Below are 16,086 nucleotides of genomic sequence, written 5' to 3'. Positions count from 1 at the left end.
TGTCCCCGAGGGCTTGGGGCTGCCGATGCTGCCCAGCACGGTCGGCTTGGCTGCGGACCCGAGCCCCAGCTTCCGAGCCCGTGCGCCCACGTGCCGTGCCAGTGGGGCATAGAGGGGCCGCCCTGAACTGCGGGAGGACGCGCCTGCCTGAGCCCCGCACGCAGGGGTGCGAAGCCGCGGCCTACCGGGGACGTGACGTCCCTGCTGGAGGGGCCCGCGTTGCCTCGGGAACGGGACAACCGAGGGACTGGGCCACAGTGCCCAAGAAACCGTAGTGGCCAAAAGGGCGGGGTCCCAAAATGCCAGAAGGGTGTGTGCGCGTGCGCGTGTTGAAACGCTCCCGCAGGACACGCGCGAGGCGGCTTCCAGGGCCACGTGAGGGGCCTGGGAGCGCGACCCCGCCTGGGGGCCTCCGGCTCTCCACACAGCGCCCCGGGCGCACGGCTCGGGGATGTTGGAAGCTGAGGGCGTCACCTCTGCGGGAGCGCAGGTCAGACCCGCAGGGCTGAGCTCCCCTCACCGCGCCGTGGCCTCGTCTTCCGCGCGTGCAAGTCTCTGCAGCAAGACGGGGACACGGTCTCCTCCTCTTGGGGGCCCTGGGAATTTGTGCTGTTTAGCCGGCGGGCTGCGAATAGACCCCCTTCCTGACCCTCAAGGATGGGCTAGAGTCCTGGCGCCGGACGGGCCGGCCCTGGGCCGCCGCGGTGGACGAGCCCGCTTACCTCCACGGCCTGCGCTCCTGGCGGTCCGGCCGCGAGGCCCCTGCACGCGGCTTCCTGACTTTCCTCCCGAAAAATAACAAAACAGCGGCAGCGGCAGCGGGCGTTAGTCCGTGACTCGGAGACCTTCCTCGCCAGCGCCTCCCGCGTCCGTCGCCAGCCAGCTCGCGCCAAGCCTTCGCGCCCTCCTGGGAAGCGAGGGGTGACCCCGCGGGCCCCGGAGGCCCTGAAGAGAGCGCCGCCACAGCCGGGCCGGCCCAGCCAAGCTGCCGAAGCCATGTTAAGCGCGAGACGCCCCCGGCTTTTATTCACACCAGATGCTACTTCCGAAAGACGGTGCGGGACGCTCCTGTCGGCCGGAGCAGGTGCGCTCGTTCTCTGCGCTCGCGGGCAGGGACCGGCCACGTCCTGAGCGGCGAGCCCGGTGGAGCCTGCGGTGGCCCCGGCCAGGCCCGGCCGGCCGCGTGACAGCCGCAGACCACACCGAAGGAGGTGCAGGGACGCACGAGGACCCTTTATTTCCCGGTTTTCTCAGGCACTCGTTCCAAAGGGGTTGGTTTTTTAAGATCTAAGATCTAGTGTGATTAAAAATGCCGGCGGAGGTGAAGCGCGTGCTTCCGGCTGCCGCGCCGAGGCCAGGAGCCGGCGGGGACGTGCGCTTGGTCCGCGCGCAGCCGTCCTGGTTAGTGTGGTCGGCACCGGGGAGCGAGCAGCGTTAGTGGTGCACCCAGTGAGACACTCCGACTGTCCCCGAGGCTGTTTGTGCTGCCGCGCTGGGAGGCTTGGGGCCTCTGGCGTGGGGCCAGTGATGTCCCGGGGCCGCGCGAGGGCAGGACAAACATCCTCGTGGGACGGCAGGTGGGGTTCTGACACTGGGGAGGGGAGGGTTAGATGTGATTCTGGCCGGGGAGGCGTGGCGCACACCAGGAGGGCCGTGGGCCCCGAGGGCGGCGGGAGGCTTTACTTCTCCTCCGTGGACAGGCGGTACAGGGCCTCGCCCAGGCGCGCCAGCTCCTCCCTGTGCTCCAGGTCCTCGTACAGGCCCGCGGGAACCCCGTCCAGGCCATGCAGCAGCCCGAACAGGCAGCCCGCAATGGTCCCCGTGGCCCCGCTCTCGCCTGGAACGAAAAACACAGGTCCTCAGGGACCTCGGGGTCGAGGCAGGCAGCCATGGCTCAGGGACCGGGCACTAGCCAGAGCCTGCCAGTCCCCCTTGCCAAGGGCTCGTGTCAGAGACCCTCTGGGCAGCTCCCCAGACCCGACCCCATCTTTGCTCCGGGTGCCTGACCTGAGGGGTTTGCTGCCCCCTCCCACCCTCCCTCCTTGCACACCCGGACACGCGCGATTGTGTACGGATGCCCGTGCTGTCCTGGGGGCCGGGTGCACCGGGAGCCCACGTTTGCGGGCGGCACCGGCCCTCACCACCTCAGCCTCGGCACCAGGAACCGAGGGGCTCTGATGCCCATGGAGACTCTGTGCCCCGTGCGAGCTGGTGTTTGCCAGGAACCCCTCATTTCACACCCGCAGGAGAGAGTGGGCACCGGGGGGCGGGGAGATCCTGCACAGCCTCGGGACCGTGACAGCTGCCCCTGCGAGGCTCAAACCCGCAGCGCTGATGCAGAGTCCCACAGAACCCCCTGTCTGGCCACAGGGTCGGCAGAACCATATGGGACTGTCGCAGCAGGACGCCCACTCTTCGCCCAGTGGCCTTGGAGGGGAGGGGCGTGGACCCCGTCTTCCCCAAAAGCCCTTTCCTCGTGAGCTCAGGAAAACGGCCATGCAAGGCAGCACCCGCCCAGAGAAGGACACATATTCTGGGGGGCAGGAGGCCGGGCCCTTGGAGACCCTGGGAGGACACTTTGGGGTGAGAACAGGGTGCTGGTCGCCCAGAACCCAAGACCATTAAAGAAGGCAGTCCCACCTCCGTGACACATGGCCCGGTGGCAGAGCTCCGTCCAGCTGTTCCCGGCTCCGAGGAGAGCATCGTAGGCAATCATGGGGGCATCGTGGCCCCGCCGGCCCCCTCGGCCTTCTGAGCTCCATTTCCGGTAAGCCTGAAGGAAGAGTGGGGTCAAGGTCACGTGACAGCAAACCAGTGTTGGCTGGGGCATGAGCTCCCGGTTTCTTCCAGGTCACAGGTGTTTACCAGCTGGCTGTGCACTTACGGGGCGCCGTGTGTTTGCCAGGCACGGTCCCAGCGCTGGGCTGACCGTGCACAGGAAAGACCCATCTTTGGAGGCTCCCAAGAATGCAGGCCTTCCCGTGACAAACCAGCCTGGCCACGAGTTGGGGCAACTGCCAAGTCTACGGTGACAGAGCCTACGCGGCCCTCGTCTGAGCAAAGCACGGGCCCAGCGGGCGCCAAGGCCCTGAGGCAGGGTGGGGTGGGGGCTCTGCATGAAGCCCCGTGGGGTGTGCCGCACGTGGTAAGGCTGGCAAGAGCAGGGAGCGGGCAGGGGCCAGGAGGGGGGGATGGGCTGTCACAGCCCCATGCCTTGGGGACCGTCAGCCTTGGTCTGGGGCAGCCGTACCATCTGTAGGACTGCCCACCGGGGCCTTCCTGCATCCAGGCGAGGTCCACGGGGGCACACAGAGGGGCGGTAAGGACACCCGAGCGGGAAGGGTGGCCCTCCCTCTTCTCTGACACCGCCCTGACATCGTCCTCACACCTGGAACGCAGACGCGCTGGCTGGGGCTGGGGCAGCCGGCTGGCACCACAGGGGTGCCCTCGGCAGGCAGAGGGGCCGCCCACAAGTGTGCTCAGCGCCTGACTGCAAGGGGCTTCAGCTTAGCTTTGGGATCCCTGCACGTATGGACGACACGTGCGGATCTCGGCCACGCCGCAGTGACTCAGGTCTCTCCCCCGCGCTACCGCCCCCGATGCCGACAGCGTCCGCCGGCTGGGGTGTTGGCAGCCCGAGGCAGGGTGATGGCGCGCACAGCCTTGTTCATCAGCCTCGACTTGAAGTCGTAACCCCAGAGAACATGAAGGGGAACAGAACGTCTTTAACAACCCTATTTTCAAATTTTCTAGCACACACCGCGCTTTTAGTGAGAGAAACAGAAGATGAACTTTTATCTGTCTCAAACATGCTTCCCCCAGGAAGGTTTGCAACACACAGCGCCCCCCCACCGCCGCCACGGCTGCTCTGGGCCCCTCGTTTCCGGGGGGGGAGCCTCCCCGGCCGGGCTCCACACAGAGCCGGAACACAGCCGAGCCGCAGTGGCCCCTCGGCGGGGACCCCGGCCATGACCGTCCCCACCCTTGGGCTCGGCCAGACTTACCTTGTCTCTCTCCTCTGCGTCATAGCGGTCAGGGAAGACGGCTTTGCTCCCCGAGTCGTCGCTGATCTTTCTCTCCTCCAAGTAAAACTGCCACTTAGCTTCAAAGTAAAACCAGTGCTCCTGGTACTCTGCAGAGAGAGCAGGTGCGCTGGGCCAAGGGCCGCCGGCTGGTGGGGGCCGGGCGGGCGGCCGGAGGTGGAGGGCTGAGCCCACCCCGGCCACGGCTTCGTGGCTCCCGCTGGCGTCCACCACTGCTTTGAAACCACCGCGAGGAACGTGCAGACGAGGGACAAAGCAACCCTGAGCCTTGCTCGACTCTGTCTGGGACCCAGGGCCCAGCCTGCGGCCCCAAGACTGTTCTCCTGTGTGTTCTGAGCCTGTACCCCTGCTCTGACACATGCAGCTGGGGTGCAGGTGCCGACAGTGAGCCCCTGGGTGTCCCTCTGGCTGGCGGCTGACACCGCGGCACCTCCTCGCCAGCTCGGGGAGCCCCCGCCTCAGGGGCACAGCCGACACCCGTGGGATGGGAGACGGCTCAGAGTCACAGATAGGCCCTAGGACAGGTGTTGGTGGGGCTCTGGGTCCTGAGGGACCTGCAGGCTCCCAGGAAAGCTGGCCAGAGTCCACTTTACAAAACTAACAGCAAAGCCACCGAAGGCTGGGGCAAGGTGACCAGGCCAGACAGGAAGGCTCTGAGGACACCCGGGCTCGGCCCGCGTGGGGCCACTTCTCTCCCGGCCGCTGGGCAGCAAGTCCGGGGACAGATGTCCAAGCAGAGAGAGGGGGAACAGAGTTGCTAGTGTCGGTACTGCCCACGGGTTTTGTCACCACTAATCAGAAAGCCCTGTACACGATTTTCTCCAGACGGTTTTGGGTTTCTACTGAAAAGGGTGTGTGTCCTAGAAGGTCATAAAACTCTAGGTTGAACACATTTAAAATTAAACAGAAAGATCCAAGTCCTCCCTGTTCCTGACCAGGAGTGCCCCCGACGGCTGCTCTGCGGAAAAGCCTGGGGAGCTCTGGGGACTGTCCCCCGTGCAGCGGGAACACACCGCGTGGCCCGCACTTGGCCTCATTGACCTGTCTCTCCCTGTGGAAGGACGCGGCCCCAGGCAGCCTCGCCACCGCAGAGGGCCCAGGCTGAGTGACTCGAGCCAGGCAAAATAAGGCAAGTGTGGAGCTCTGTTCTATGATTAGGGTTATAGGGGACACTTGAGTTCATGGTGGACAAGAGGTTCTCTGCTTCCCTCTGGAATGGGCTGGTGGGCAAGTTTCCCAGCTCTATGAGCTGGCAGAAGCAGAGGCAAAGCTCTCCTGGTCACGCTGGTCTGGAAGCTTCTCCAGAAGCATTTATAATGAGTCCCCACTTGTCAAAGGGTGACAGTGGGTTTCCTGTCTCAAGACCTCGGCCTCAGGCAGCCCAGAAGACCACAGCCTGCTCCTGCACCCACACCCCGAGGGCCCTCTGCCCCAGGAGGAACACGTACAACTTCAGAACAGGCACGCAAAGCTCCGGGCCCTCCCAGAGGGAGAGAGCCCTGCGCGGGGCCAGCTGCCCGAGGAGAAGCCGTGGGCTTTCTGGCCCTGCGCCTGCTTCTCTGTCTGGTCTGTCAGTTGCCATTTCCCTGACGCCAGAGACACCGTGATCCCGAGAGCCTCTGCCGGACAAGCCAGTGGACGCCACATGGGCAGCCATGGGGGGGTGTCTTCTGACCACGGGTTTGGGTAACTGGGACAGACAGACATTTCTGGGTGTTTATGTCACCAGCGGGCACAGATACCCATCTGGGCTCTGGGTCCAGCCGTCCGTAAGCTTTGGGAGCAGCGTGGATGTCGGTGTGGGCGTCCCTCTTCCCGGGGACAGGCTACTTTAGGACCATCCGGAATGCCGAAGCCCGGTGTGCACCCTCTCTCTCTCTGGCTGCTGTCAGACAGCAGGACGCTGGGGTCGGGGTGTGGAGCTCCAACTGCTCGACTGTTCCTGGTCTCCTGGCTACAGGAGTCCCCTGGGCAGGTGTCGCCCTCTGCCAGGGGTGCCTTGGCCCGCTTGGCGGGGTCAGGCCCCCTTCTCATTGTGGGGTGGGCCGACCGCGAGCTGTCTGGGAACCTGATCTGAATGTGCCCTGAGTGTGCATCAGGCCCGCCTGATGGGGAGTGACAGGAAAGGGGCTGGGCTCACCTGCCAGGTGCCGGATGGTCTTTTTACAGTACTCCTCGGCCAGCGGGACTGTCCGCACCATGTCCCTGCCCCACTGCTCCAGCGGCTTGCCCTGGGCAGCGTACGATGCAAACAGGGCCGTGCACAGGGACCCGAGGAAGCCTGTGGGGCAGAGAGCAGAACAACAGAACAACCATGGCTCTGGGCTCGGGGTCCTGGGCCGTGGCTCCGGGCACACTGCACAAAGGGCTGTAGTGGGGACACAGGAGTGCCCGCCAGGCCTGCCCGAGTCTCACGGAAAGGACAACCACTCAGAGAGAGGCACGGCCGTCTCGGAACTGCCCTTGGGGGCTCGCTGGCCGCTCTGGGAGGCACTGCTGCAGGCAAGGAGTCCGTGTCCGGTTCTCAGACCTGTCACCATCCTGACCCCCTGCCGTGGCCCTCCCCCCAGGGGTATCCAGCCTCCAGGCTGGGTACCGCAATCCGGCTGCGATGCCTGCAGCCCGCAGTGTCCGGAACACTGGACAGGAGCCCCTGCCTTCCCGGAGTTGCCTGCATGCCCTCAGACCCTCCGTGTCTCATCGGGGCTTTCCGCAGAAACACACTGTGTCACGCGTTTCCTTCATACGAGCGGACAGTCCATCAGCCAATGTTGTAGAGGTCGGGGCTGCAGACCTGGAGTCCTGTGGACCTCGGACTGTCGGCAGACACTCGGCTCTGTCACGCCTGGAGGCTTCCCAGGCTCAGCCCGCCTCCACCTGCACCACGGGCCAGCGGGCTCTCAGCACGGAGCCCTCCCCAGCCGGCCAGGACAGCGCCAGCCGCTCCACATGTCTGCCTGCCGTGAGTGCCCCAAGCGGGTGCTGCCAGGGGGGTACAGGGCAGCCACACCAGCTACAGCAACATTGAAAGTGGCTTGGAGGACATCCTGGGGGGCTCAGTGGGTGAAGCGTCTGCCTTCGGCTCAGGTCATGATCTCGGGGTCCTGGGATTGAGCCCCGCATCGGGCTCCCTGCTCAGCGAGGAGCCTGCTTCTCCCTCTGCCTCCCCCGTTCACGCACCTGCTCTCTCTCTCTCTCAAATAAATAAAGTCTTTCAGGAAAAAAGAAAGTGGCCTTGAAAGAGGGAAGTCTCAGGGCAGCGGTGGGCTAGGCAGGCGCGTCCCCTGCCCTGATTAATGAGTGGTTACAGGTTTGCGAGTTTCATGTCATTCTTTTTTTTTTTTTTTTTTAATGTATTTACTTGACAGAGACACAGAGAGAGGGAACACAAGCAGAGGGAGCGGGGGGCGGGGAGCAAGCTCCCTGAGGATCAGGGGCCTGACGAGGGGCGCAATCCCAGGACCCCGGGATCCTGACCCGAGCTGAAGGCAGACATTTAACGACGGAGATACTGAGGCGCCCACGTCAATCTTTCTTAAACTTAGGAGCCGACAGCCCTTCTAGGTCGTCACTCATGGTCAGCGCTGGGGCCCCGCCTGCCCTCATGCTGTGTGACGGACATGCGGTGGGAAACCCCGGGAGCAGCCGGCGTCACGGCTCCAGGAGGACAAGCCCAGAGCTCGGGGCTCCATGCTCTGTCCTCCTGTGCAAGTTGGCCTGGCTCCCAGTGCCACAGTCATCCCCGCGACAGGTGGGGAAACAGAGGCACGGCTGGGGACGGGCGCGGCACTCAGCAGAAGATGCCCGACCTCTGTGACACAACGTGTCCGCCCGAGACGTCGGCCCAGACGTCGGCCCAGACGTCGGCCTGGGGTGCAGCTTCCTTTCCCTTCCCCCCGGCGCACACGGCGCCACACATGCCAGGTTCACCCTCTCCAGAGTTGCCACGTTCAACGCCGAGCCGGCTCTTAGGTCGACCACAGAGCGTACGCGGTGCGCGCCGGCCGACAGGCAAGCGACCCCGGGGCCAGCGTCACCTGTGGGGTGGTTGTGTGTCATTCTGCCGCACTCGACGCTCACTTCCACCAGTGTCTCCAGGCGCTCTGGCTTCCAGTACCGCATGCCGACGCACATGGCTTTGGTGGCGGCCCCGAACCCTGACCCTGGGAGGAACACACAGTACACCCAGTTTCAGACGTGGCTCCGAGAACCCCGCCTCTGGCAGCCGGACTTCCACGAGTGACCGGACACGGACACACACTTAGGGAGCCCCGATCCAGTCTCATGAAGGGAGTGGCAGACAGGCCCACGACCCAAGTGCCTGATGCACAGAGAGGAGGCGGACGGCAAAGCTTCCGCATGTCGGAAGGTTGCTCTGGCATCGGACACAGAATTCTGGGTGGCTTGGGACGCACTCCCGCGCTCTCCCGGGAAGACGCTGGGCACAGACGCGCAGAGACTGCGTGCTGTAGCCGGACACGTTGGCTCGCTGTGAAGCCAGCTCCGCTGAGCGGCCTGCCACGGAGCGAGGGCGCCGTCCCGGGGTCCCGGGGTCCCAGAGTGTGACGACAAGCCACCGCACTGCCCTCCCACATGCTGACGGACGCCTGGGCCATTTCCCCCTGTGGGGGGGTGGTGACAGCACCGTGAACTCTCCTAACCAAACCTTGGTCCCGGCACATGCTTTCTTTTCTCTGGGGTGGACACCCCGGAGGGACCGTTCAGCTCCTCCGAGCGGTGAGCGGTCACCTCGGAAGGAGCTGGGTGGTCGTGTCCTGTGTCCCCCCCATGGGCCTCATGGTCAGTCTTTCCACACCCTCGCCGACACCTGTCGTTTCCTGACTTAATTCCAGCCCTTCTGACTGGCGTGAGGGGGGGATCTCACTGTGGTTCTGACTGGGATTTCCCCGACGCCGAGTGCTGTGGAGCGACTTTTCCCGTGTCTGCTGGCGTCTGAAGTCTCCTCGGAGAAGAGTCTGCTCCGTCTCTGAGACTTGACCACTATTCCTTCACATCGTTTCTCTGCTGCCCTTCCCTCTACGGGGGACCCTGCCACAGGCACATGAGGTCACTGGAAGTCGCCTGTGCTTTTGTCCTATTTGCGAATTCTTTTTTCTCTGTGTCCCACTCTGGGTTGTTTCTACTGCTGTGCCTTCAGACTCACTAAGTTTTTCTTCTGAAAAATATAATTTCACCCAGTGCATTTAGAAACTCAGACGTCGTAATGTTTTTCTGAAAATGTGATTTGTGTACATCTGTGTCCTTAACTAACTGTTTCAGCCTGTGGAATACCTACAACTTTCCACCCGTCCCATGACTCGAACAGCTGCCTCAGGCTTCGTGGGTTCTGATGATTGACTTTTCTTTCCATGATAGATTCTGTTTCCTTTCTTTCATGCCGCGTTAGATGCCATGATTAGATGCCAACCTCAGGATAAGCCGACAGTGGGTTCTGTCCCCCAGTATAAGTCCAGATGGGGGGACCTGTCCTTAGTATAAGCCTAGAGTGGGCTCCGTCCTCAGTAGAAGCAGAGACAGGGGGACCCCTCCTCAGTATAAGCCCAGATGGGGGGACCCATCCCCAGTATAAGCCCAGAGTGGGGTCCGTCCCCAGTATAAACCCAAAGGGGCACGTTTGTCCTCTATAAACCTGGCGGGGCAGGCCCAGGACCCAGGAGCTGGTGCCGTGGAGGCAGAGATCTGGTCACGTAAATATGGCCCCTCTGAACACATTGGAGCATCCTGGGGACAGACCACATGCTGCTAGTACGTGTTTTCCTGACTTTGGTGAAATACAAACTTAAAGGGAAGGCAGTCGAGAGTGATCCTTAAGATGAACCCAGGACTGGTGTGGATGGACGCCTGGGTGTCGGCCGCGGCACCCGGGAGCCCCAGCTGTCCCCCTGTGCTGCGCAAACCTGCGGTGTTGCTGGTTAGCGGACGGCACACGGGTTAGTGTCCAGGCTGCTGTCCCACGTGCGCTTTACGGGGAGAAGAAAGCGCTCCCTGACCTTTCTCGTTGAAAGGCGTGTGCCAGGCGAGGAGGTAGTTATCTGGCTTCAGCTGCGAGCAGCCTTCCAGGGTGGCCGGGTCCGCCCAGTGTTCTGGAAGCTTCTCGAGGACCTCCACGTAGCGCCTCACCATCTCCCGGTACAGGTCGTCCAGGCACCAGTAGTCTGGTGAAATGAAAAGAAATGAAAGAGCAGGAGGACAGGGTCAGGCTGAGCGGGAAGGGCAGCGGCCTTGTGAGCCCCAGGGCAGCAGGGACAAGGCCGGTGGCAGTAAGCTTCGTGGCCCCACGTGCGTGGCGATCTCCTGCCCACAGTCGTGGCTCCCTGGGGACGTGTAGCCTGCACAGGGTTCACTCTGGCTACACAGCAGAGTCCAGACAAAACCCACAGTTCTACCCACGTGAGGACTGGCCCGAAATCTGCCTGTTCCCTGGGCTTCTGCGAGCCGGTGTCTCTGTGCAGCAGGCAGAGCCTCCGTACTCCGTCGGCCGTCTCCCTCCTGGGAAGCAGCCCAGGGCAGCCCCAGCTTGTCCCAAGCTGTCCCCAGTGTGTGAGGGCGTCCCTTGAGGATGGCGGACATGGAGGGCAGGGTAACTAAAGCGCTGCCCAGCAGCTGTCGGGGGGCCGTTGCCCCTGGACAGTTGCAGGTGCCCCCAGCACCGCCAGCTTGTCTTGTTGGGTCATGGGGAAGGCTCCGTGGGTTACGCAACCTGCCCGAGCCCAGAGATGATGGTAACCAGAGGTCGAGGGCAAGGTCTGAGCACCGCTGTCATTAAAAGCCCAGCCTGGTGGGTAGAGGCCACAGAGCTCCAAATGTGGGGTCCAGTTTCTTTGTTCCCTCAGAGAGCAGGGCGGGGTGGTGGAGAGGCCGCTGTGCCAGGCCAACTGGGCAGGGGGAAGGCGCCAGTGGGACTTGCACAGCTACCAACAGACTCACTCTGTACCCAGACTGCATGTCCGCCCCTCTCCTGGGCGCACACCCCGACGTGGGGTGGTGTGGGGGGGGAGAGGAGCAAAGGAGGGGGCCCTGACCCCGTCCTGGTCACCCCCGGCTCCAGGGAGACAGGCGCGCTCGGCAAGCCCCTCCCTGCGCCAGGAGGGAAGCTCCTGCCGCCCTTGCGCCCGAGCCGTGGCTCCGAGACGGGACCTGGTCCTCAGTCCTCCTGCCCCCAGCTGCACACGGCAGGCGGCCTGTGGGACGCGCCACGCACGGCCGCAGGCTGGTGGGGTGTGTAGAGAGTGTGTGGCCAGCCGGGTTGGGGGGGTAGTGGGCTTCACGGGGCACACGGCTGCCGGGGTCATCCAGATGACCTCCCTTACAAACAAACAGCCTTCCTGAACTCGAAGTGGGGTGAGGGAGCCGGCCTTCCAGAATCCCTCAGATAATCCGTTCTATTCTGGAATCACATCCTTCTGAAGGAAAAAAAACCTCCTTAAAAACAAAATAGCAACAGTCTTGTGTTTCAGGCTAGAATCCAAACCAGAAACAGGTTTTCTGGAGCCGCCGTGCTGCCTCGTCGGACTCTCGCCGCCTTGTGACACGGCCTGTGGGCTCCCCCTTCTCTGCCTTCCCGCTCTGTCTCTGCAAAGACAAGTCCACTCACGAAACCCCCGCACGTGTCCCAGCCCACGTCAGCATGAAGAAGACAGAATGTCCACAGCAACTCGTTTTGTAGTAAAAATGTCAGCTTTTCAAAACGCTGTTCCCACCAGGGAGCCGGCGACGGAGGGGACAGAGATCTGGGTCTGGACAGGCCGGGTGCGTCACGCGTGGGCCAGGCCCCCCGTTCCCCTGCGGGTACACACACGCTCGAGACACCTGCTGTGGTCCCCGGTGGGCTCACGCCCCTGTTCCTCCTGCGCGGCCATGGCCGTTGGAGCTGCTGACCCCCAGACCAAGACACTGAGAAAGACAGGTGTCATCTACCCCGCCACGAGCCACCGTCCCTTAATAACTTGCGACGCGCCCCGTGCCCGCGCCCCCACCTCGTCGACGTAAGCCTGTGCCGGAGGCGGCGTCGTCCCAAAGAGCAGGAGGGAAACCAAGCTCGCGAGTTTGAGGCCCGGGAGTGGCAGGCCCCAGGGCCCCCGAGGCGCCCTTGGGCGACGGGCACAGGGCCGCACACACAAGGCAGCTGTGGTGACTGCGGGCCGTGAGCCCGCCGGCGTGCTGCGGACACCGATTGCCCGCCCGGCCTGCAGGGAGCGCCGCGCTGCTCCAGGGCCAGGACTGATCTCATCCAGTTCTGCACATTCCGGAGACGCGGCCCAAAGGAGCAGGTCACACGGGCCGTCTGTGACCCTGCATCTCCCTCACGACAACAGGAAGGACCTCGCGGCCCCACAGCGCAGAATGGCCGACGCACTTGAAAATGCCAACCCACGGTCCCAGTTTGTGTGTGGGTCTGAGGAATTAGCGTCCACAGGGTCCTGGAGGTCCCCGTGCGGCCGCTGGCGGCAGGCGGAGGGCATGGCGCGAGGAACTTGTGTGTTGGAAGCGAGTTCCGTGGTCTCGTCCCTGCTCAGACCTCACGTGGCTGTGGGGCCCTGGGGCGAGTCACCTGACCTCCCTGTGTCTGTCCCTCTTCTGTAGAACAGAGGTAAGGACGTCAGCTTTTGGGGTGACGTGAGGGTCAGACGGTGACACAGGCGGGGTCAGCACACAGCACGCCGCGCTCAGCACCACGTCGGGGCTGGTGGGGCCGTGGACGGGCCTCAGAGGCTCCATTTTGGCTACAATTTGTTATTTTTTTTAATCTCTCTTTTTTTTTCAATTTGCTATTTTTTTTTAATAAAGATTTTATTTATTTCACGAAGACTGGGCACAAGCAGGGGGAGTGAGAGAGGGGGAAGCAGGCTCCCCGCTGAGCAGGGAGCCCGACCCGGCTCGATCCCAGGACCCTGGAATCATGACCTGAGCCGAAGGCAGCCGCTTCCCCAACGGAGCCCCCAGGCGTCCCACAGTTCGCTATTCATTGATAAAAGATCCAGCTGTTGGACTAAATTTGAATAAATTCCCCCTAGATTGTTAGTGACTTGAACAAGAATGACGCTGCGCTTTGCGGAGGTTCCGGGTCGGGCGCTCTTCTCCGGCGACCCCTGGAGACCGGCAGGCCAGGCGGTGCTGGGCACGCAGCAGCCCCCGGTGCCGCGGCCGGAGGCGGGGGCTTGTCTCGGCTCAGAAACGAAGGCCCGAACGCCCCCCCACTTCCTCCATTCACACGAGGCAGATCCTGCCGTTTCTGTCAAGAGGGCTCAGGCTAATCTCGGAGAGCCCGTCGGTCCGGGGGCGGCTGCGGACGCGCGGCGGGTGGGCTCCACCGTCCCGAGACACGGGGGCAGGCGCGGAGAGGACACGGGGACCGCGCGGGGCGCCCGGCCACAGGCGCCACGGAGGGAGCCGCGTTTGGGAGCAAGGCCCGGCCGCGCGGCCCGAACCCGGGGGCCGGGGCTGGGCTCGGGCGCGGCTTCCTGAGGAGGGTGGGCGTCCTGCTCCGGGTCAGCCCGGGAACAGACACCGGAGACACGGAGACACCGGACGACCCCGCTGCGCAGACTCAGGGAGGTGCCCCCGCTCGGCGCCCCGGAGCTATCTTATCTGTGCGGCTCCAGGCCTCGCCTGGGCTATTTTGGACCCAGCGGCGGACGGCATTCCTGCCCGGTGAGCGCAGAGCTAAACTGGGCGAGCCCCGGGCACGGGCCCGAGGCCTCCTTCCCTCTCTGCCGCCCGACTTGCACCCTGTTAGCCGGAACCGGCCCAGGAGCTGTGCTCACCCCCCGCTGCTTCCCTGAAAGTCGTGCAGACACGCGCCCCCGTCCACCTGCTGCCCAGAGAACACGTCACGCCCCCCGCCCCAGCGGCCAGACTCACCGCGTCGCCTCCCGACAAGCGGTTTAGGCAGATACCTGAGTCCTATTTTGGGAGATGGCATTTAGACTCCAACTCTTTGGGATTATAAGTAATCCCCAAACAATGTTATCTTAATGGGCCCAAATTCCCAGTGGGCTTATTGTTTGTCTCTTCCTTCAGAGTAAAACTGGAGGGCCGGCTGCCTACAGGGAGAAGCTGGACCCTCTCGCGAAACAGCCCGAAGCAAGACATTCAGTTGGTTTAACTCTGGAGACACGTTTACAGACGTGAACCAAGAGTCAGATTTCGGAGGCCGACCGCAGACAGGCAGAGTGACAACCCAGAGAGGCGGCAAGAAGGGGTGCTGGTGGCAAGGGTTGGGGTCGTCGCGGTGGAGACGCTCGGCGCCCGCAGGACTGCGGCTGAAGGCGGGTGGCCGGCTTACCTGTGGTCAAGGCCCCGGCTGTCGTCAGGTGCATGATGGTGTTGTCACTCACCGGCCACGTCTCCGGGGAGAGTGGCCGCTGGTCCAGGCTCCCGCTTGTCTGCAGCCCCTCCCGGACCTTCTTTCTGGAGGCGCTGCTGTCCTTGTGGGCACTTCTGTGTCCGAGCGCGTCCCCCACGGCCCCCAGCAGCATCGCAGCCTTGAACTTCTCCATCGCGGAGGCCGCTCCTCTGGCCGTTCGGCTGCCCCACGCCCAGCCTTGGTGCTTCACGGCCGTGGCCTTCAGTGCCCCCCAACCCCCGCCCCGCATTGTGGTCACAGTGCCGATGGGAGGAGCCCCGAATGGCCAGGCACGCCCCTCTGTCTCGGCAGGTGGCACCAATGAGAACCTCTCTGGCCCTGCTGCTCCGGGCGCCTGTGCAGGAGCCGCGTGGTCACAGCCCTCCCTTAGGCGTCAGCGGGGCAGGAGCTCTGAGCCATGACAGCTGCAGCCGCCTCCCCACGGAGCGACAACTCTCCGTGTTCAGCCAGAGCCAGGGCTGGGGAAGGCGAGCACCGGCCTCCACAACTTGGGGTGGAGTCCCAGGGCAGTGTCTCGGGCGCGCCGGGCTCGGGCTTTGGCTGGCAGCCTCCTGCTCCGTGCACCTGCTCCTGCGGGCTCTGCCCCGACAGCCTGGTTTTTTCTCGCATTTCAGGGAATTGGAATCGTGGACTCTGTGGCCTGACGGCATCACGTCGCGTTCCATTCTTTCCATGCAGTTTCACTTCTTGGAAAACTGTTTTGATGACACAGTGTTTGTCAGAAAACCTAGGGAATATGCAGGCCAAGGAGAGAAGCGCCTGGCATGTCTGTGGGTGCGGGTCTCGCCCTTGGCTCTCGTGCGGCAGCCGGGCTCCAGACCCCAGCCTGTGCGCAGACGTGCCCAGGTCTGCGGGGCGGATGCACTACAGGAGGGGAGGCTGCGGTGCGAGTGTGCGAACCAGGCCCTGGGGTTGAAGCCGGGAGTTCAGAAGCAGTGTCCCTGCCCGCCACTGGCCCTGGGACCAGGTCAGTCATCGGACCAGATGTAGGGCCCATCAGCCCTGGATCCAAGGAGCGCGTCTGAGAACCAGAGCACTCCTTCCACTAACAAGACGCTGAGCCGCACCTGAGCCCGGGGACGGTTCAGTCAGCACTTGGGACCCAGGAGGCTGTGGAACATTCTTCCAGCGAGCAGGGTCCTGGGGGGTGAAGCCTGTGCGCTCCCTACCTAGCAGGACCGGACATCCCAGACATGCAGGCCAAGGAACGTCCTTAGAGGGCAGCATGGTCCGTGGCCCGTCCCTTCTGCTGGCTCTGAGGCCGTGGGAACCTTCTGTGAAGCGGCCAGGAGCGGCCCCACGCTGTCCGGCCCGTGTGGGCACTGCCCACAGCCTGCGGCAGCTCACGGAGCCACAGGCACACGCCCCCCACGCAGCCGGACTGCCGCGCTCAGTCGTGCCTCCGACTGGGAAGACGTGCCCGTGTCCTATGTGTCTTCCCTACGCCTCTTACACTCGGCTGCTCGCTGCATTCCCGTCCGTTCACAGTCCATGCTCCCGGGGTTCTGGTACAGGAGCCCATAGCTCAGGGAAAGCCTCTCTCATCTTCAATGGAAACAAGCACTTAGTGGGCACACTCTGGTGACAGAAAGGGGAGCACCTGGCCTGGCTGTCCGCTGTGGGACACGACCATCTAAGCAGGGGTGCAGGCCGCAC

The 16,086-nt window shown here is 63.6% G+C and overlaps 1 protein-coding gene across 1 annotated transcript; it reads right to left on the bottom strand.

The window, feature by feature from the left end:
• Positions 1-1,214: 1,214 nt before the first annotated feature.
• On the bottom strand, positions 1,215-14,768 carry ADPRHL1 (ADP-ribosylhydrolase like 1). Its single transcript, XM_032314273.1, has 7 exons — positions 14,350-14,768; positions 10,055-10,219; positions 8,081-8,206; positions 6,184-6,324; positions 4,005-4,132; positions 2,641-2,773; positions 1,215-1,837 (listed from the first exon to the last, which is right to left on the bottom strand). The coding sequence occupies exons 1-7, from the start codon at positions 14,657-14,659 to the stop codon at positions 1,680-1,682; spliced, it is 1,161 nt and encodes a 386-aa protein (XP_032170164.1). The 5' UTR covers positions 14,660-14,768; the 3' UTR covers positions 1,215-1,679.
• Positions 14,769-16,086: the final 1,318 nt, after the last annotated feature.

This window comes from Mustela erminea, chromosome 15 (assembly GCF_009829155.1).
Source record: "Mustela erminea isolate mMusErm1 chromosome 15, mMusErm1.Pri, whole genome shotgun sequence".
NCBI lineage: Eukaryota > Metazoa > Chordata > Mammalia > Carnivora > Mustelidae > Mustela > Mustela erminea.
This window is presented reverse-complemented; position numbering and strand designations above follow the sequence as displayed.